Source organism: Hippopotamus amphibius, chromosome 16, assembly GCF_030028045.1.
Source record: "Hippopotamus amphibius kiboko isolate mHipAmp2 chromosome 16, mHipAmp2.hap2, whole genome shotgun sequence".
NCBI lineage: Eukaryota > Metazoa > Chordata > Mammalia > Artiodactyla > Hippopotamidae > Hippopotamus > Hippopotamus amphibius.
In genome coordinates this window covers 29,910,297-29,931,558 of record NC_080201.1, presented here as the reverse complement: position 1 = coordinate 29,931,558, position 21,262 = coordinate 29,910,297, and the positions used below count along the sequence as shown (strand labels likewise).

The window sequence follows — 21,262 nt, the reverse complement described above, 5'->3', positions numbered from 1 at the left end:
ACTTCTTAGGCACATTTCTGTAGGTAAACTTAACAATCAGGTGTTAGAGAACTTGACTAGTTTCTTTGTGATTAAAATTACTCATGTAATTGAACCTGAGATGTTTCTTAAAGAGTTGTTTTTTTTTTTAAATAGTGTCTAAAGTGTGCTCTTATCCTTTGTAGTTTTGATAGTCTTAGGATATTTATTTGCTGCTGATTTTCCTGGATTGGGCAAGACGGAAACAGGAAAAAGAATTAGGATATTCTGGATTAAGGAAGGAGAAGAGGATAGAGGAGCAATGGCTTGTAAACATTGTAAATGGACAGGAAAAAAAAAACAGCAGGGAGTCTTAGGGATCAGAATGATGGGATTGCGCAAAATTGAATCAGTCTGTATCAGAAAAGCTTGTGGGGACCAGCCTCAAAACCCACCTTGGCCACTCATCCTCACTTCTCGCCACTTACAGAGCTGTCTAGGAACGTCAGGCTCCCGTTCCCCTGACTACAAAAGGGAGACCAAAAAACAAAACGTGCCTATTGATATATAAAAGTGTTATCAGTGACTTTAACTGGTTTACCTTTACTGTAGATGTTTGCTTAGTCCTACTCTACTTTTTATGTAGTCACAGTTATGGTTGTAAGCTGATAGTTGTGGATAGAGGAAAATGAAGGGGAGAAGTGAGTGCCAAAAGCAGCAGTCTGACGATGTGTGTCCATATGGGGGGTTTTGTTTATGTGTATGTGTTCAGTGTGTGTTTTTCTAGAGAGAAGATCCTTAGCTTTCATTAGATTCTTGAAGGGGGTTGCCACCATTCTGTTACCTGCTCCCCCACCCTGCCAAAAAGAAAAACAACTTGAGAATCACTGGCCTGTAGGTGCTGTGTCCTGCATTACCATTTCCCTTTCATTCAAATTTGTAGTAAATCTTTTCCCTTTTTTTTAAATAAAGTATTTTCCAAAATAAATTTATTTACATATTTATGTATGTATTTATTGGCTGCGTTGGGTCTTTGATGCTGTGTACAGGCTTTCTCTAGTTGTGGTGAGCGGGGGCTACTCTTCATTGTTATGCGTGAGCTTCTCATTGCAGTGGCTTCTTTTGTTGCGGAGCACGGGCTCTAGGCGTGCGGGCTTCAGTAGTTGTGGCACATGGGCTCAATAGTTGTGGCTCACAGGCTCTAGAGCGCAGGCTCCACAGTTGTGGTACATGGGCTTAGTTGCTCTGCTGCATGTGGGATCTTCCTGGAGCAGGGATAGAACCCATGTCCCCTGCATTGGCAGGTGGATTCTTAACCACCGCGCCACCTAGGAAGTCCTAAATCTTTTCCCTTTTAGGGAATCATTCAGGTTTTGTAGGATTTCTGTTTATTGTCAATACTAGTTGCAAGGAGAGCACGTTCTTTGAAACATCTTTTTCCTAAATCCTAGAAGAGGACAGGAGAACATGAAATAGAACAAGGGATTTGAGGTGTCTGTTGATCCTCTAGTCCACAAAAGAAGAAACTAGTGAACTAATGAAGGACTAAGGGACCTAGGGAAACTGGGGCTAAATTTACGAAAATGCGGACTTCATGAGATTGTTCATTTCAGGGCTGTTTTCCTGTCCTCTTGGTATGAGTTTGCTGCTAGTTCACATGTCTTTTCGCACATTGGCAAAGTTATAATGTATTTGGCAGTTGAACTGTACTGCCAAAAGAATGCCTGAGCTAAATAATTCTGGAGTCCCACGCAGCACTTTGTATTCAGTTAAGTGAAGTGGGTGGTTTTTAGGAAAGCTGTAGGTGTAGAAGAAATTACATAACTATTCTCTGCTTTATACAGTTTATTTCTTAATATCTCTTATGTTAGTGTCAGAATTAGAAAGTAGATCTGCAGGATCATAGATATCATTAAACTTTGGTTTTAACTTTTAAGGATAATTTTTTTCAGTATCTCAAATTTTATCCTCTTAAGTATGTTAAATCCTCTAATAGTTCTATAAATATTTCATTATAATATATGCATTATGTATATTGTTAAATATACACAAATCCATGTGCTGGGTTTTTGCTTTTCAAAGGATTATGTTTTCTAAAAAATGTCATCTCTGGCAAACAATAAATTATGTCATAGAAAAGTGTACACTTAAAAGATATTGTGGATTTTACAAGTCCTTTTAAAATTTAGGCTGTAATATATTGTAAGTTAAGGAAACTGGGATAATCATTAAAACATTTTGAGGTAGTATGTGTAACATCTGTACATATTCCAGATCTTGTGTATGCAGCTTATTCCCTCCTTAATTCCTCATTTTTATTATTTAAAAAGTAATAATTTGTTGAAACTTGATACATATGCTCAATCCAAAACAGTAAACTTTGTGAGTGTATTTAATTCTGATTATCCAACTCTGAAATAGATGACACGGATCATAGAGAAGAGGAATGCATTCTCCACTAATGGGTTGGAAGTGCATTTAAGTCTAATTTTAACATACTTATAGCAAGGCATCCAGTTTTATAAAGCCACACTTTGTACTAAATTGAGCCTTAGTGAACTGTGTCTTTCTCATCATTTTTTGCAGGTAATCACCTCTCTTTGCCCCATGTATGGCAGTCGGTTTGGTTATGCCCTTTCCAATGGCACAGTTGGAGTTTATGACAAAACAGCCCGATACTGGAGAATTAAAGTTAGTATGATTCAGCCTCTGAGATCCAGCGATTTTATACTTATTGAGAGATTTAGGTACTAATTATTGAAATTCCTTTTCAGTCCAAAAATCATGCCATGAGCATTCACGCTTTTGACCTTAATTCTGATGGAGTGTGTGAACTGATAACCGGTTGGTCCAATGGGAAGGTAAGTTTAAGTAGTAGAGTTCAAGTATGATTCAAAGTAATAATTGAGATATATTGGCTGTATGACTCAGTACAGTAACAGAGAATATAAACTTGAGTTCCTTGGCTGTGCTTTGAAGTTTAACTTCATAATCTTCCCATGTTTTTCCTTCCTGCTCTAGTCACCAACACTGCAGAGGGGGCGAGTGTCCTTTCCGTCTTATAAGCGTCCTTCCTGCTCTAGTCACCAACACTGCAGAGGGGGCGAGTGTCCTTTCCGTCTTATAAGAATCTCCAGGAAGGTTCTTTCTAAATCTCTTCCTTGAAGGAATGAGCATCGATTTAGTCAGGTTGATCCTAGGCATAGGCAAGTAAAAAAAAGGATCTTTAGTAAGCTAATAGTGAACTGTTTGTGTGGCTCTTTTCTCGGAAATCTTCAGGTCTGACTAGAGACTTAGAATTAATGTGAAGAATTATGTCATCATATTGTTTTCCCAGCTAGAACTTCAAAATAGAGGTTTTTTTGCTTCTTTCCTTTTTTAACTTCAAATCAAAATTTTCTGCAGTCTTTTGGCGAGTCAGGATTGTCTTGTTAGAAACAGCCTAAGTAGCTGCCAGATCTCCGTGGATACCATTTGCCCTGGCTCTTTCAGCTGTCAGTGCTGATTGCCGGAAGGAGATCAGCTAATTCTATCTTTTCTTCTTTGATTTTTCTTTACTTTTGGCTGGTGCCTTGTAACCTTCCTTTGTTGTTATGTGAAGAAGAGATTCTAAAAAGCTGTCATGTTGGTTCCTTCTTCTCCACTTGGTTTTGTCTTTGGTAATGGGTGTTAGAAACTATAAAGGAAGACCATGTAGTTGCTTATTAAGAAACTTGAAAATCCATGAAAGGGGACTCTATTCTGGAAGAATATAAATTATTATGTTTGATCCGAGAATTAGAAACTACTTGACTTAAAGAAGTTATCAGGAGTTACCTTCAGACCTGACTGTGGAGCTGGATGTTTTTCTAGTTAAATGCTTCCAACGTTTTAAGAAATTTCTATTATATAATCTGTTACAGGGCATAAAAAAGATAGGAAGACTATACAGTTCATTATATAAGTAGAAAAATTGATATCTGTACTTAACAGAAATACCATTAAAAGGAAAATATATAGATCCAACAGGCGAATATAGGTGCAGAATTAGTAAATTAAATGTGACTAGCCAGCTAACTTTTTCTTTAGTAGGTCATTTGTTGAGTTGGAGGGTCATCTCTTCCGAGGCAAAACCTTTATGTTGGATAAAGCAAAAGAATAGAAAATCCACAGAAATATAAATTCATAGCCCTGTTTCTTAGTTAGTAAATGAACTGTCTTGTTTGCTAGATATTGTAGAAATGCAGTGCTGAAGGCCATGGAATAGTTAGAAAAAAGCAGGTTCAGTTCAGTCTGAGTTTGAGGGTTCTGTTAATGTGCAGAGAGCTTTGGTTGATATAGGCTGTTCATTACTTCACAGGCTTTAGCATCCATAATTTCCAGGCTTACCTGATGTTGTTATTAAGAGCATGGTATTCTTCAGACAGGGGGTAGGAGCTAGTAGCAAGCTATGACCTAAATTAGTGTATTTTTTCATTGCAAAGTTTTGCCCAGAAAAGACAAAAATAGTGGTTACTGAGATGCTTGCTCTATTAGATTTTCTGTAGCTCGCCTTTTACTGATAATGCACGTGCTCTGGCTTAAAACAGAATCATCATTTTAAGTGGTTATCCTTCATTGTTTTGAGATGCATTTGTTTCTGATGGGTCGGTTATTTATTTGCCTCCCGTGGGAAGAGGAGACCTGGAGGATTGAAGGGCTCTCTGAGGTATCTCAGTAGTTCACGTGGAAGAGGGACTCTTAAACAGGGCTATTACAAAAGGTTATACGGTGGAAGACTGGGCGAGCTTGGCATTTTTCAAACTTTATAACTATAGTTTATACATTTACATGTGTAATTAAAGATAAAATTTGTGTAGAGAGCTAACATGTCTTGTGTACCTGTATGTGCCAGGCCCTGTTCTAAGTGCTTAACACACGTTAACTCCTTTAGGCCTCATTACGGCCCTGAGGTGTAGACAGTGTTATGTTCCTCACGTTCTTGTTATTGATCTGCAGATGAGGAGGCCAAGTGCAGAATGGTTAGGATCCCCCTAGGTAGTAAGATTCCACAGGTAGTAAGTGGCAAAGCTGGAATTCAATCCTGGCAGGACTTTTGCACTGTTCTCTATATTCTTTTTTTTTTTTTTTAATGTATTTATTGGCTGCATTGGGTCTTTGTTGCTGCTGCTCGGGCTTTCTCTTGTTGCGGAGCACAGCCTCTAGACACGTGGGCTTCAGTAGTTGTGGCATGTGGGCTCAGTAGTTGCTCCGCGGCATGTGGAATCTTCCCAGACCAGGGCTCGAACCTGTGTCCCCTGCATTGGCAGGCGGATTCTTAACCACTGCGCCACCAGGGAAGCCCTCTATATATTCTAAGTGTACTTCCTCTCAGCCAACCCACTTCTCATATGAAATACTATGTGCAGGCCCATATGTAAAGCAGCTTTTACTTAATAAGAAAATGAAAACAGAGCTGATTGTGGCTCTTTGGCCCCGATGGTTATAGGTGCGTCCTGAGAAGCCACAGGGCCCCATGGAGTACTCTTGAAAACTTCTAGACTAAAGCTGATTTTAAAGCTGATTCAACTTTAAAATTTTGTGTTATTTTTAAAAAACTGTAACATAAGCCATTTATCAAGTTCTTGTTCTATTTTTAGGTTGATGCTCGAAGTGACAGAACTGGGGAGGTCATCTTTAAGGACAACTTTTCTTCTGCAATCGCTGGTGTGGTAGAGGGAGATTACCGGATGGATGGCCACATACAGTTAATCTGCTGCTCAGTGGATGGGGAAAGTAAATCAAGATAGGAAAAACCCTTGAAAAGTCAGATTTTCAATTTGATTGGGTCAGAATACTGGGAAATTCCACCATAAAGTGTTTGTGTTGATATCCTTTCATCCTAATAATTCACCTAAGTTGGGGAAATGAGAACTTAGGTTTTAAGACCAGGTAGTTGATGACTTAAAAGTAGACCTGGCTGTACCTGGGCTTATCCCTCAGTCTGGTGAGTGTTATTTCCTCTTGTCAGTCCGGGGCTACCTGCCGGGCACAGCTGAGATGAGAGGCAACCTCATGGACACCAGTGTAGAGCAGGACCTGATCCGAGAGCTGAGTCAGAAAAAACAGAACCTGTTGCTGGAGCTCCGTAACTATGAGGACAATGCCAAGGTAGGTTCTAATGCGAAGGGCACATGGGGGTCTGAGAAGCTGAGAAAGACCAGGAGGATTGGCAGTTGTGAAAGGAGAGTTTCAGCATCTGCCACGGTGTGGGCTCCCCTTCCCTGCTGGTGGAAGTGCAGATGGCATGGTCAGAATGAAGAGGGCATGTATCCTTTAACCTAGAAATTCCACTGCTGGGCAGCTAAACTACAGAAATATTTGCATGAGTGTTCAGAAGCATTTATTGCAGCAGTATCTGTAGCAGGGAACAGTTGGAAGCAAGTTAACTTTTGATCCATTGTAGGGAGTGTGGGCTGGGAAATATTAAGCAGCTCAAAAGAATGAAGTATATACACATGGACTGATACGGAAGGGTATTTGTGGTATTATTGAGTGAAAGGAAGCAAGAACAATATGTATAGAGTGTCTTGTATCTTTTTCTTTTATCTTTTTCAGCAACAACATCAAAATTGCCAACTGCAGAAACTCTGCATGGGTGGGTGGGTGGGTGGGGGTGGGTGGGTGGGTGGGGGTGTGTGTGTGTGTGTGTGTGTGTGTCTGTGTGTGTGTGTGTGTGTGTGTGTACGTGTATGTACCAAACTGGCTGGAGGATGAGCTGGGGAGTAGGATTTTAATTTGTCCCATTATGCATAACTATATATGAATTTGCTATACTAAGTGAATTTCTTTAGTTATTAAAAAAATACAGAAAAATATGAAAGGCATGCTGGGGGACAGTAGACCCTAACCACAGGAAGGGATGAGTGTATCCTCCTTTAGGAAAAAGCCAAGTTAGAGTGAGAGCACTAGGGAGGTGAGTCCTCTGAAGTCTAAAGAGTCGGGTGAATAAGATGATGGGGGATCTGTCTTCAAAGCTAAACAGCTGTGTTATTTAAAATTGACATTAGTTCACTGTTCTGGTGACCGAGTTGGAAGTGGGTGGGGTGTTTTGCAGGCTGAGTTGAGCAGTCCACTGAATGAGGCTGATGGGCATCGGGGCATCATCCCAGCCAACACCAAGCTCCACACTGCCCTCTCCGTCAATCTGGGGAGCGACATACAGGCTGCCCATGCAGAGTTGTGCATTTCCACTTCTAACGGTAAGTTGTTACTTATAGCTGGCATGTGTTGGCACCTGTGCTGTCTTGGAGTGGTTCTTAGACGGCTGTCTTTTCTTCCCTGCAGACACCATCATCCGAGCAGTGTTGATTTTTGCAGAGGGAATTTTTCTAGGTGAAAGCCACGTGGTGCATCCCAGCATTCACAACCTTTCCAGCTCCATCCGCATCCCAATTACGCCTCCCAAAGATGTCCCTGTGGATCTGCACTTGAAAACCTTCGTGGGCTACAGAAGCAGGTGACCCTTCACAAGTCAAAGTTCATTTCCAGAGAGCACTTAGAGAGCAAAACGTGTGGATTTCCCATCATGCCATGGATCCTCCGTGGCTGGAGAAGCTGTTTCGTGGTTCTAACCACTCAGGCAAAATTTCTCATGACCTCTTATTTCTCTAATTTGAAATCTTTCAAAAAAAAAAATGAGTGTATAAGTTTAAGCTGATTATTTCTGGGTATAGTCAGATGATCTCATATTCACAAAAGTTCCAAAATTACATTTAATGGAAGATTGAGTTTTGACCACTAGGACTACAAGGGTTAGGTTACACCTTTACATGAGAGTCATATGTAACCCCAGCTAGAAAAGAAAACCACTAGATTTGTGGAAGAAAAAGACCTTTTCACCTTCCTTTTAGAGTATCTTAAACCCTTGGTGTCGGCATGTATTGGGTTGGCCAAAAAGTTCATTCAGGGTTGTCTGTACCATCTTACGCAATGAACTTTTTGGCCAACCAGCTAAATACACAGACTCATGATATCTCTAAATCCCAAACCCCATTACTGTGGAACTTTAACCGTCACTTTTTGGGGGGGGGGCGGGGGCATTTCTTTAGTGAAACTGTTAAATATCAGCTTGATGACCTGGTAGTGACTTTGCATTTATTTTCTGGGCCTTTGCATCTGAAATAAATTTTACACAAACAGTTCTCTTGTGTTCCGTTGGCCAGCACCCAGTTTCACGTGTTTGAGTTGACAAGACAGCTGCCTAGGTTCTGCATGTACGCACTGACCAGCCCGGACTCTGCCAGTGAGCCGCTCAGTTACGTCAACTTTATCATTGCAGAATGGCCACAGAGGGTGAGTATCTGGCTTTTCTCTTTCAACACATTTGCACCTTAGACTCCTTTGGATGTTTTTTCGTAAAAAGGGGGAAATGACACGAATGTGTTATTTGGTAGCAGTCAGTATGACATGAAAGAGATACGTAGCTTGGAGTTTGATTGTTTATAACCTGTACCAAAAATATTGCTAAAATATCTTCTCCTATTTTGAAAGACTATTCAAAAATATTGATCTTGGATAATCAATTCAAAAATACTTATTTTGGATAATCAATTCAAAATACTTATTTGGAATCATTTATTCAGTTACTTACCTAAGCAATTAGTCACAGGTGAATTCTTCCCGTTTCTAATTCCTCTCTTTCTTATAGTCTTAGTGTGTCTGTCCTGATATAGTGTTTCAAGAGGAGCATGCATCAGAATGGAAAGAGAGTGGGGACTTGGAAATGGGAACATTTTGGGGATTCAAGTGCCTTAACTAATTAAATCTTAGTGATCTTACAGAATTCACCTCGCCAGTCTGAGCCCCAGTTTTCTTATCTGTAAGTGAGGATAGTCTTAACCTCACAAGGGGGCCCCTGAGGATTACATAATTGGTGTGACCGCATTCTGTAAAGTTTAAAGGACTAATACCTGTGGATTTTAACCTTGGCTGGACGTCAGAATTCTCAGTGAGGCTTTTTAATCATGTAGATTCTCAGGCTCCTTCCTGTCCTGTGAACACTTGAAACTCTACAGGGCGCCCCTTCCAAAAGCCCTCACAGGTGGATCTTACATGGAACCTGTGTTGCAAACCACTGTGAAGTATTATTGTTATTTGTATTAAAATTTATTGTTATAGTGTGGGTGTATCTCTCTTTGTGCGGTGGCGTACGTGCGAAACTTCATTTGAATTTTATAAAGAATGGAATGGAATGATTTTAAGCAGGATGTAGCCACAGAAGAGCTATCATGTACACAGAATTAGCATCATGCCTGAATCTTTCCTACGTTGCATATAAGATTATGTCTTAGTAGAAAACGCATGCTGTGGGACCAGACATAATTATGAATGTTACTTAAGAACATGTATGAGGTGGGAGAAAGGAGTGTGAATAGTGTTTTCTTGGTGGAGGTGAAGTATAATTCTTTGGTTTTGTTTGTTGTTGTTTTGTTTTCCGAGTAGTAAAACTAGAAAGCAGGATAACTCTTAATAATGACTGTGCTTTAAAAATGGAAATTCACTTCATCCTCTTCATCTTTAAGGTTGGTATGTGGCTCAACCAGAACTTTCTGTTACCAGAGGACACTAATATTCAGAACGCTCCATTTCAAGTGTGTTTCACATCCTTACGGAATGGTGGCCAGCTGTATATAAAAATAAAACCTAGTGGAGAGGTAACTGTTACTGTCATGGGCACAGATTTCTCATGTAATGTTTAATGTTCAGTGTAAAATGATGCAGGTGACACCAGTCTCAAGGTCGTAACACCATGGGTTTCAACCTAGTCTGTTAGTATTATCTCTGATACGGGTGTATAATCTGAAACAGCGGTTTTCTGCCTCTCTCCCCGCTTTCTTTCACCCATTCCTTGCCTAATTTGGGATGGTTTAGGAATACAGAAGAGAACAAAACATTTTCACTGTTTGAGTGATTTTGTTATTCTGTTTACAAGGTAGGAGCATTCATTTTTTTGTTTTTTTGGCCTGGTGCTAATAATGTGGTTTGTAATTTCCTTGAGGGCTAGACCTTATTTTTATTTGTCACCACATATAAATTTATGTTCAATAAATGTGTTGAATATGGGGAAGTGCAGGTAGTGTTTCAGCTAAGTTCATCTCTAATATCCGAGGATGCTAAACTTGTCTTTTTTCCTCTGGATAGATCGCTATAAATACTGATGATATTGATTTGGCTGGTGATATCATCCAGTCGATGGCATCATTTTTTGCTATTGAAGACCTTCAGGTAGAAGCCGATTTCCCTGTCTACTTTGAAGAATTACGAAAGGTGCTAGTTAAGGTGAGGGCACCCAGCGGATGCATTATGAGAACATGGTGGTCTTATAATGTTTGAAATGTTTCTCATAATGATTCTACAAATGTACATATGTTACATGATAGTCATATTTTAAAGAACTTTTGAAAATTATTAAAATAAAAAGCTAGTATTGGAGAGTTCATGAGTTAAAGGCTTTCTTTTATAAAAGTGAGGGGTTAGCTCTTGACCACCCTGCTTTCTGTGTTTGGTTTGGAGGGATACCTTAAAAAAATATATCTTAACATTTTCCTTTGCTAACCTTTCATCTTACCTGTTGTATCTGCTTTGCTTTTTGGTTTAGTGCTTTCTAAGAACCCAAAATTGAAAGAAAGAGAAAAACAAGGATTGTGATTGATCCCCACTTATAACAGCATCCCTACCCCAAATCTCTGAAATGTTAGTACTTGTGTTGCTTGGGCTCACGATGCTGAGACATGGGAAGGATTCACATAGAATGTCATTTTGAGTGTTGGAGGCAGCATAGACTGAGTATTTCATTGAGGAGGAGATGAAACAAGGAGATAGTTAAGATGGGACAAGTGAAGGGCAGAAAAGAAAGGGCCTTAGTATACACAATACATAGCGTCTTCTCAGTTTATCTAGTTTTCGAGAAGTTTGTGAGGCCTTTTTAATTCCTGGGTGTTCATGGGCTCCAGGTGGATGAATATCACTCAGTGCATCAGAAGCTCAGCGCTGACATGGCTGATAATTCTAACCTGATCCGAAGTTTGCTGGTCCGAGCTGAGGATGCTCGTCTGATGAGGGACATGTGAGTATTTAGCATGGCCGGGACAGGTGCATGGTTGAACGTGTCAGCAGTATGGAGTAACACCTCTCAGATGCTACCAGTAGGAGTGTAAATTGGTACAGAGACTTTGGAAAATAACTTGGCGTCATCAGTAAAGTTGAAAATGTGTGTGCCTTATGACCTGGCAATTCTCCGAGTTTATAATCTTGAGGAACTTGTGCATATAAACCAGGATATTAGTAAAAGAATGTTCAGAAAGGTGTTGTTCATACGAATCCCAAGGTGAAAACAGTCCAAACTAGCATCAACAGTATAATTGATAAATTATGATATATCTATACAGTGGAATACTACATGCAGTGAGAATGCATGTATCTGAATGACATGTAGCAACACGGAGAAGTCTTACAAAATAATGGAGATTAAAACGTGTAAGACTCAAAATAATATGTACAAAACACTTCCATTTGTATAGTTTGGAAACAGACAAAACTAAACTATATAGTTTGGGAAGCATACATACATAGGTGATAAAAATATAAGGAAATGCAGGGAAGAGATTACCATGTAAGATAGTATTTTCTTCTGGGGAGGAGGGACTCTGTTCAGAAAGAACACATTGGGAAGCTTCTGGGATGCTGGCAATGTCCTCTGTTTCTTGACCTAGTTAACAAGCATTTGTTCTGTGAGTTTTTCTGAATATGTATTATATTTTAGAATAAAAAGTTAAAAACAAATTTGTGCAGGTCTTAGCTTCTTGCTAAGATGCAGAATTTATCTTGGCAATAAAATGTACTGAGGTGGATTCAGTAAAATAGTTAACCGTGATAGATGAAGTTTATATGTGCATTTTAGAGGCAAGAGTTTGCCTAAGGTGCTGCTGCTTTTTTCCTGAAAGGCCTGAATCATTAGTAAATAGTTAAAAATGGCCTTGCTCAGAAGTAAGTGATTTCTGAAATAATTACATTGTTGAAAATTTCAAACACATACAAAAGTGGATTGAATTATATAATGATTTCCTATATACCAGCCACTTAACTTCAGTAGTCATCAACTAAGGGCTGGTCTTGTTTCATCTCCACATTCACCTTCTTCCTCTTCTAGGTCCTGTGTTATTTTGAAGCAAATTCCAGACATCATACAGTTTTAGCCACAAATATTTCAGACAGTGAGGCTTATACAGTGAGCCTTATAACAGTAACCACAGTACCATCATCACACTTAGAAAAATGTAAAATAATTTCTTGATATATATATTTTTTTATAAATTTATTTATTTATTTTACTGGCTGTGTTGGGTCTTTTTTACTGTGCGAGGGCTTTCTTTTAGTTGCTGCGAGTGGGGGCTACTCTTTGTTGTGGTGCTCCAGCTCCTCATTGCCGTGGCCCCTCTTGTTGTGGAGCACAGGCTCCAGGCGTGTGGGCTTCAGTAGTTGCAGCAAATGGGCTCAATAGTTGTGGTGCACGGGCTTAGTTGCTCCATGGCATGTGGCATCCTCCTGGAGCAGGGATGGAACCCATGTCCCCTGCATTGGCAGGCAGGTTCTCAACCACTGCGCCACCTAGGAAGCCCCTTAATATCTTAAAATATTAGTCAGTGTTTAAAATTTCCCCAGTTGTCTCAGTTGTGTGTGTGTGTTTGTGTGTATTTTGTTTTGTTCAAATCCAGATTCAAAGACCAAAGACCATGCATTGAATTTGGTTGATTTATAATCAACCATAATCCATATATTTGCTTGCTCACTTTTTCTCCTCTCTCCTTCTCCTGTAGTTTCCCATTTTGAATTTTGTTAATTGTATCCTCTGGTTATGTTTAGTATTATTGTTCTGTCTCCTGCATTTCTGTGAAAATGGTAGTTATATATAGAGGATTGATCAGATTCAGGTTCACTTTTTTGGCGAGAATACTTCATAAGTGGTGTTATATACTTTCGTGAGGATGCATGTAACGTCTGGTTGTCTCTTTATGTTATCAGCTGTTGGTGATCATTGCTGAGATCAGTTATTTCTTTTGAGGCTTGCAGAATAGTGGTATTTTAATTCTGTTATTTCTTCTTCATAAATCAGCTGAAATACTTCTATAAAGAGTAACATTCCCTCATAAATTAAGGAATTATTTGGTTCCCTGAGGTACAGTTTGTACTGGAAAGACACGCTATTTATTTATCAGCTTTAAAATAACAAGTTGTTTACCTAGCGTCTCCAAGTTGAGCAATGAGATGTTTAAAATCCTTATTAACGTATTTAATGTGCTTCAGTCCATTTCACTTATTCTTTATGATGGCTCAGTTGTCCTGTCTTTGGCCAGCGGAAGCCTTTTCAGGTTGGCTAGTGTTATCAGTACCTTCGGACAGACCCATTAGTTTTGTTAGTTTGTTTTCTTGTACAACATGTTTTAAGCTTATCTGGTATATATCCTCTTCTGAATCTGGACTCAGCTATTTCTTCAATTCTGGTCCTTTTTAGTGGGAAATGGAGATCATAGTTTGAGCATCAGAGATGCTCATTGCTAGTGGGTTGGTTATTTATTCGAGACCTTTTCAATAGTTAAAGCTAGGAAATTATATTTTTTTCAATGTGAAAAATATATCATGAATTCATATTGTTTCCACTTTAAATTTATGAATACAGACTTAATTTTGATGTTAACACTGTATCTCTTCTCTCTCGCATTAAAAATCATGTCTGTAACCACTGTCAACATAACTGTTGGCTTTATCTTACGGTGTGCACACAACGTTGAAGGATAATAACAATATCACTATCAACAATACGATTGCCAGAAATGGTGTAAGGCTTTTTCTTTCTAGTTCTTTGTGTCTTTAGAGTGTGTTCTAGTAGGAAGATTTTTAATCAAATCACTGTATTTTAAAGTCATTTGAAACGGTTCCTCTCTTTTTGGTCCTACTACAAATGTGATATACAGTTAGGTTCATTTGGTTCATTTTGCTATCAATCTTGGGGGATTGACATTTTTTCCCTTCTGTTTTGATTGTATTGCATATTTATTAAAAGCTTTATATGGTTCCAAAGTCGACTATAAAACATGTGCAGAAAAGTCTAACTTCTCTTTCCTGTCACCTCCATCCTGTTTCCTCCCTTTCACTATAAATAACCAATCAAAAATTTAATACACACACACATCTCCTTTCATGGTAAGTCATAGCAAGTTACTCTTCATCTTTCTTTTTACACGTTAAAATATATCTTGGAGCTCACTGCATGGTAGTATGCAGAGAACCTTCTCATTTTTTACAGCTGCATCGTACTCCATTCTCTGCATGTTTATTCAGCCGGTGCCCCACATTTGGGTTGCTCTTTTGCTCTTATATTGCAGTGAATACTTTTGTTGCATAAATCTTGTCATATTTTTACACAGATATCTTTGGGGAAAAGTTCTAAAACGAGATTGCTGGGGAAAATGATAAATGTATACAGAATTTTCCAAGATTTTGCCAAATTCCCCTCCATAAGTGTCATATCATTTTGCATTCTCCACTGAGAGTGCCTGCTTCCCTTAGTCTTGCCAGTGGAGGATGTTGGCAAACTCTTGGATACATACCAATGCAGTGGGTGAGAAATGGTCTCGTAGTTTTATTTATTTATTTTTTCTAGCTTTATTTTTTAAAGTTTTTTATTTTTTAATTTATGTAAGTATGTATCTATTTTTGGCTGCGTTGGGTCTGTTGCTGTGTGTGGGCTTTCTCTAGTTGTGGTGAGCGAGGACTACTCTTCATTATGGTGCGTGGGCTTCTTAGTGTGTTAGCTTCTCTTGCGGAGCACAGGCTTTAGGCTTGCGGGCTTCAGTGGTTGTGGCGAGTGGGCTCATAGCTGTGGCGCACAGGCTTAGCTGCTCTGCGGCATGTGGGATCTTTCCGGACCAGGGATTGAACCCATGTCCCCTGCGTTGGCAGGTGGATTGTTAACCGTTGTGCCACCAGGGAATTCCCCTCATTGTAGTTTTAATTTTCATTTATTTTATTATGAGTAGTATTGAGCATCTTTTCATTGTTTTAAGGGCTATTTGCATTTCTTTTTGTGTGCAAATTGTTTCTTTTCTTCTTTTTTTGGCTGCACCAGGCGGCATGCGGGATCTTAGTGCCCCAACCAGGGATGGAACTCATGCCAATTGCAGTGGAAGCTCGGAGTCCTAACCACTGGAACACCAGGGAATTCCCTGTAAATTGTTTATTTCTCTTGCCTGTTTAGATTTTTAGTTCTGAATATAAAAGCTTTTAAAAATTTTAATGTAGTCAAGTTGATCAGTCTTTTCCTTAGTACTTCTACATTTTGAGTTCTAGGTACAAAAGTTTCTTTACTCCCCAGTTGTAGAGAAATTCGTCTATACTTTCTTTTAGTATTTTGTATATTTACATTTAAATCTGTTCCAGTTGGTGTTTATCCTGGTATTCATTGTTAAGTTATAAATTCAGTTTTATCTTTTTCTATATGACTGTCACAGTTTCAATACTACTACTTTAAAAGCCTGTTTTCCCACTGATGTGAGATGCTGCCTTTATAATAATATAATGTATTTCCATATGCAGTGGGTCTATTTCTGGATTTTCGATATTGCTCTATCCATCTGTCTTGTCTCTTCACTTGACAGGATCGTTCTTTTTCTGTATAGATGCTTTGTATGTTTTAATATCTGGTACGGCTAGGTGCCCCTCCTGCACCTCTTTTACTCTTTTTTTTCATGGTTTTCCTGGCTGCCCATGCTTGTTTGTTCTGTAAACTTCATCAGTTTTTTTAGCTCCAGGAAAAAGTAGGTAGTTTTACTGGGATCACATTAAATTTATTAACCTAAGAAGAACTGACATTGTTAGAATGATGTCCAGTCTTATTAAGAATGCAGTATGTCTTTATATTTTGTTCAAGGCATGTTTATTGTGTTTCAGGAGTTTTATGGTTTTGTTCACGTAGATATCAGACACTGCTTGTCAAGGGTAGGTGTCGGTATTTTCTTTTTGCAATTGTAAATAGGATCTTTCTTCCACATATCTTCTAACTGGCTTTTTGTACATACGAACACTTGATTTTTGTGTGTTGATTTTATAGTCTACTACTTTACTGAATTATCTTATAGTTTCATTTTTCCAGAGGCATACTGTATTATTTGTAAATTGAGAGTTTTACCTCTTTCCAGTTCATTTTCTTCCAATTGTTTTCTCTGAGGTATGTAAGATTTTTGCTTTTTCTTGCCAACTTTATCTCTAGGGCTTCCCCCTCTTTTCTTTTTGTCCCTCTCTGGCTTTTTTTTTTTTTTCCTTCATTTTAAGTCAAAGAGATGCTGCTGGCTTTAGGCATTTGACTGTGCTAAACTGGAGGGAAGTGAACAGCAACCTCTAAATTTCTTTTGTCTTGATTTATTTATATTTCATTTAGAGACTATCAGATGTTTTTATTTTTTAAAGCCAAGTTAGTTGATATATAATTTATAATATACATATAGAAAATTCACCCTTTTTAGGTTTACAGTTCAGTAAATTTGGGGAAATTTATACAGTTGTGTTGCTACTACCAGAATCAAGTGCCTCTCCTAACCTCCAGTCCCTGGAAGCCACTGATCTAATTTCTCTTCCTGTAGTTTTACCTTTTCCAAAATGTCATATAAATAGAATCATACAATATATAGCCTTTTTTTAAAAATTAGTAATGTATATATGGCAATCCCAATCTCCCAATTCATCCCCCCCCCCCCCCGCCAGCTTATCCCCCTTGGTATCCATGTTTGTTCTCTACATCTGTGTCTCTATTTCTGCCCTGCAAACCAGTTGATCGGTACCATTTTTCTAGGTTGCACATATATGTGTTAATATAAGGTATTTGTTTTTCTCTTTCTGACTTACTTCACTCTGTATGACAGTCTCTAGGTCTATCCATGTCTCTACGAATGTCCTAATTTCGTTCCTTTTTACGGCTGAGTAATATTCCATTGTATATATGTACCACATCTTCTTTATCCATTCATCTGTTGATGGACATTTAGGTTGCTTCCATGATCTGGCTATAGTAAATAGTGCTGCAATGAACACTGGGGTGTGTGTGTCTTTTTGAATTATGGTTTTCTCTGGGTATATGCCCAGTAGTGGGATTGTGGGGTCATATGGTAATTCCATTTTTAGTTTTTTAAGGAACTTCCATACTGTTCTCCATAGTGGCTGTATCAATTTACATTCCCACCAACAGTGCAAGAGGGTTCCCTTCTCTCCACACCCTCTCCAGCATTTATTGTTTGTAGATTTTCTGATGATGCCCATTCTAATTGGTGATACCTCATTGTAGTTTTGATTTGCTTTTCTCTAATAATTAGTAATGTTGAGCAGCTTTTCTTGTGCTTCTTGGCCATCTGTATGTCTTCTTTGGAGAAATGCCTATCTAGGTCTTCTGCCTATCGTCTTCTGAGTCTGGCTTCTTTCACTTACTGTAATGCCTTTCAGATTGATCAGTATCATTGCAAGTTCATTCTTTTTTATTGCTGAATAGTATTCTGTTGTATGGATATCCATACATTGTATATCCGTTCACAAATTAATTGACATTTGGGTTGTTTCCAGACTTAGGTAATTGAGAATAAAGCTGCTATAAACATTTGCGTACAGGTTTTGTGCAGACATGTTTTCTTTTGAGTGAAATGTGTCATAATGTGATTGCTGTGTTGTATAATAAGTATATGTTTAATTTTATAAGAAACTGTCAGTGTTAATCTGAAGCTTGGAAAATAGCCTATCACCTTGCTCACTTTTCCCCACCCCTCATATCATGGGCATGATAATTCTTGGTTCCTAAATTCAAACAAACCATGGATCAATAACCAAGGAAGGCCCTTTTCTTCCATTTATTTGGAAGAAACAATATTTGATAGAAAATTCTCAATGTTTTCAAAGCAGACTTTAGCAGTTACCCTGTTTTAATGACAATATAGCTAAAAATCTGATTTGTTCCTTTTTCTTGATGTCTAAGATGTTTGGAGGTCTTTTCATTTAAGCCTGCCGTGTTGCAGTACAGTTGTGTTAAGTCCCTCTTGATGTACACAGGAAAACAATGAAGAATCGCTATATGGAACTCTATGACCTTAATAAAGACTTGCTCAATGGATATAAAATTCACTGTAACAATCACACAGAACTATTGGGAAGCCTCAAAGCAGTAAATCAAGCGATTCAAAGAGCAGGTCGTCTACGTGGTAAGTCTCTTTTTGTAGCACTATATTTCATCTGTAATTTTGGGAGAAATTTGAGAACCACTGAAGACGGTGGTAGCTTCAGGAATTCATATGAGGGCTGGTGTCTATAAAGATACCTTTCACACTCAGGTTGGCAGCATTCACTTGAATTTCAGTGAATTGTTTGGCTTTCGTCTGCAAACTTCAGAGGGAAAGTACGCTTTTAGCTTCTTTTCTTAGATCTTGCTGCATCCTCTAAAGAAAAACCTAGTGACATATACCCAAGAGGAAAGCCTTAAATACTCCTGTTAGAAAAAAAAAAGACTGAAAATTACTGAGTCAAGTGTCCAACTTAAAATTTACAAAAAGAACAACAGAATAAACCAAAGGAAGCAGACATATCAGCCAGAGATTTACACCTGGAATCTGCTGTTTTGGGTCAGTGCTTTGACCTCCTTTTACAGTCTTTGCTAAGTGGATATGAGCTTTGATCCTTTTGTATAAAACTGACTCCTGGTTTCTGGGTGAGGTGGTCTTTAAGCTTGGTTTGTGATAAAGTCTCTCACAAGGGTATGTTTTTAAGGGAATGGCTAAGATAAATTAGTTAAATTTGTACTACCTGTGACTCTTTTCTACCCTAGGTTTATGTTGTTTTTAAAGATGGCCTCTGATTCCTAATTTCACTTTTAATAATCTTTTGTCTCCTATGGATTTGATGTGTCTTCTCTTACAGTTGGAAAACCAAAGAACCAGGTGATCACTGCTTGTCGGGACGCAATTCGAAGCAACAACATCAACACGCTGTTCCGGATCATGCGGGTGGGGACAGCTTCTTCATAGGAGAGGAGAGAATAGGTAACCAGGTTCCTAGAAAGGGTTTTTCCTTAAACTTCCAGGCTGGTTTGCTTTGGATCACATCCTGGTGAACCCAAGGTGCCAAGAGGGAAAACAACCTTGGTGAGTTGTACAAATGAAAGAAAAAGCGACTGCATCTGAAAAGTGTATTCACTTTCTGTTTTTAAATTCAGTAGTACTTGTGCCGAACACTAGGTTTGTATGGAGGGAAATGAATACTTTTTTGAAAATGTTAGGGCCTCAAAGTCCAGTTTTTCTGTAAGTATGTAAAGTCCATATATATAGAAATGTCTTTTTTCTTGAAATTGTAATTGAATTTGTAATTAGATTACTTTTTCATTAAAATGTAACAGTGTTGCACTTTGTGTTTACTGACTGTAAAATTACCACCATATCAGAATTGCATAAGACCATTTGTATTATGTGGAGAAAAACAAAAATATGAGTATTCCATTTGTGTGCTTTTAAAAAATTATATTTATTTATTTGGTTGCATCAGGTCTTAGTTGTGGCTGGTGGGCTTCTTAATTGCAGCATGCATGTGGGCCCCCTGCATTAGGAGCGCAGAGTCTTAACCACTGTGCCACCAGGGAAGTCCCTGTGCATCTTTTTTTAAAACCTCACATCAATTTATTGAATATATACTTGAGAACTTATTTATAGTAGGAATGTTCTAGACTTTGGTCCAAAGATGGGCCAGATATATAATTCTCTATATAACAAAAAAAAGTTTGGAATTTTCAGAGCTGAATGTGGAGAAGTGAGAGTGAAGTCTAATGCAGTTATGGAGGTTTGACTCAGAACATCTGTTCCAGTTTTCTTCTAATGTGACTTCTCTTTCCTGTGAAGAGCAGGAAGCTACAACAGGAATTGCTCCAGTTTGTTTTCAGCTGGTGATCCAGGTTGGATTCAGCTTCCATTTCAGGTGCAGTCACAGGAGACTTGAAATTTGAACTGAGATAAATGGGGGTATCGGGCATGGATCTGACCAGTGGGGATTACAGCAGAAGTGGCATGGTCCTGGAGCCAGAATCCATCTCTGAGGTTTGCTGATTTAGCAGAAATAGATTCTGGATAGTAGAAAAGCTGGCCTGATGTGAGACCCTGAAGCTAGAGTGGCAGCTTCCTGGTTTTGCACGTGGGGTTTCCTGAATGGAGCTTGTTCTGGAACCAGTAACGGTAGCTGATTTAGTGGCTCAGGTTGAGGCAGTCCGATGTTTACATACGTAATAAAAGCGTGCCTCTTGGTTTCACAAGCAGCTTCCTGACCTGGCAGGAGCAGCTACTTTGGCAGCCTGGTTCTGCAGTATAGACTTGAGAACAGATTCTGGAATTTGCATCCTATAGGTTTTTATGCAACCACCTTAATAATTCTGTAAGCCATCTGGCAGGCTGTAATCCTTTTATTCAAATTGTCTAGTGAGGAATCTGTTCTCTGCATCAGAATACTGACCAATATGAAACCCCAAAGAGAATATACAGCAAACACAGGCCTTTCCTCTGTGATGAATTAATTTTACTAGTTTCCTTCGTTTGGCCATTTGGGATTACCTCTTCTATTTCTGAAATGTGAGTTTTAAGGAGTCCTAATTTTTATGAGACTATGCCCCTGTAATACCTTTTTTTTTTGCATTTTCAACCTGTAAGCTCAAAAGACGACTACAGTTATTATATTATCTTCAGTAATCTCCAAAGTAGTAATCTTTTATATCTGCTTCAAGGATGAGGAAACTGAAGTGCAGGGATTAATCACTTGCCAGAGTTACAGAGCTACTGGCAAAACTCAAGTCCCACTGTGGGGTCGTCTTCTTGTTGCAGCCATCGTCTAATTTATACTTTTTTTTTTTAATTGGGATATAGTTGCTTCACAATGTTGTGCTGGTTTCTGCTGTACAGCAAAGTGAATCAACTATATGTATACATATATCCCCTCATTTTTGGATTTCCTTCCCATTTAGGTCACCACAGAGCATCTAGAAGAGCTCCCTGTGGTATATCGCAGGTAAACTGACACCTTCTGAGATTAAAATCTCTGGTTGGTGCTGGTTTTAAATTGTATGGCATTATTCATTTTTAGGGACCCTTAAAAGAGTCACCTCATGAAAGGTCATTTTGTTGTTCTTCAGCCCCCAAAATTCCTTCTTACACCTAAAAATATGCTTGGACAAGTCTTGAAGGGGTTGCCCTGCAGCAAGGTATCCTTTATAGCCCTGATT

General features: G+C 38.7%; 2 protein-coding genes across 9 annotated transcripts in view; one reads left to right on the top strand and one right to left on the bottom strand.

Moving 5' to 3' along the window:
* The window catches only part of BBS2 (Bardet-Biedl syndrome 2), a 64,505-nt gene extending 45,098 nt beyond the window's left edge, over positions 1 to 19,407 (top strand). For 7 of the 8 annotated variants that reach the window (XM_057710616.1, XM_057710620.1, XM_057710619.1 and 4 more), the window contains 12 exons: positions 2,545 to 2,649; positions 2,733 to 2,819; positions 5,577 to 5,712; positions 5,948 to 6,087; positions 7,034 to 7,178; positions 7,264 to 7,435; positions 8,142 to 8,271; positions 9,501 to 9,632; positions 10,120 to 10,257; positions 10,932 to 11,044; positions 18,064 to 18,212; positions 18,925 to 19,407. In XM_057710616.1, coding sequence (XP_057566599.1) covers positions 2,545 to 2,649; positions 2,733 to 2,819; positions 5,577 to 5,712; positions 5,948 to 6,087; positions 7,034 to 7,178; positions 7,264 to 7,435; positions 8,142 to 8,271; positions 9,501 to 9,632; positions 10,120 to 10,257; positions 10,932 to 11,044; positions 18,064 to 18,212; positions 18,925 to 19,031 — 1,554 coding nt within the window. In that variant the 3' untranslated portion in view covers positions 19,032 to 19,407. Of the gene's footprint in view, positions 1 to 2,544; positions 2,650 to 2,732; positions 2,820 to 5,576; positions 5,713 to 5,947; positions 6,088 to 7,033; positions 7,179 to 7,263; positions 7,436 to 8,141; positions 8,272 to 9,500; positions 9,633 to 10,119; positions 10,258 to 10,931; positions 11,045 to 17,989; positions 18,213 to 18,924 lie in introns of those variants that run through there. The other variant, XM_057710621.1, reaches the window with a different exon arrangement.
* OGFOD1 (2-oxoglutarate and iron dependent oxygenase domain containing 1) overlaps positions 12,092 to 21,262 on the bottom strand; it is a 33,924-nt gene continuing 24,753 nt past the window's right edge. Inside the window, exon 14 of the mRNA XM_057710627.1 lies at positions 12,092 to 12,130. The gene's annotated coding sequence lies outside the window, so the exon portion shown is untranslated. The remainder of the gene's footprint in view (positions 12,131 to 21,262) is intronic.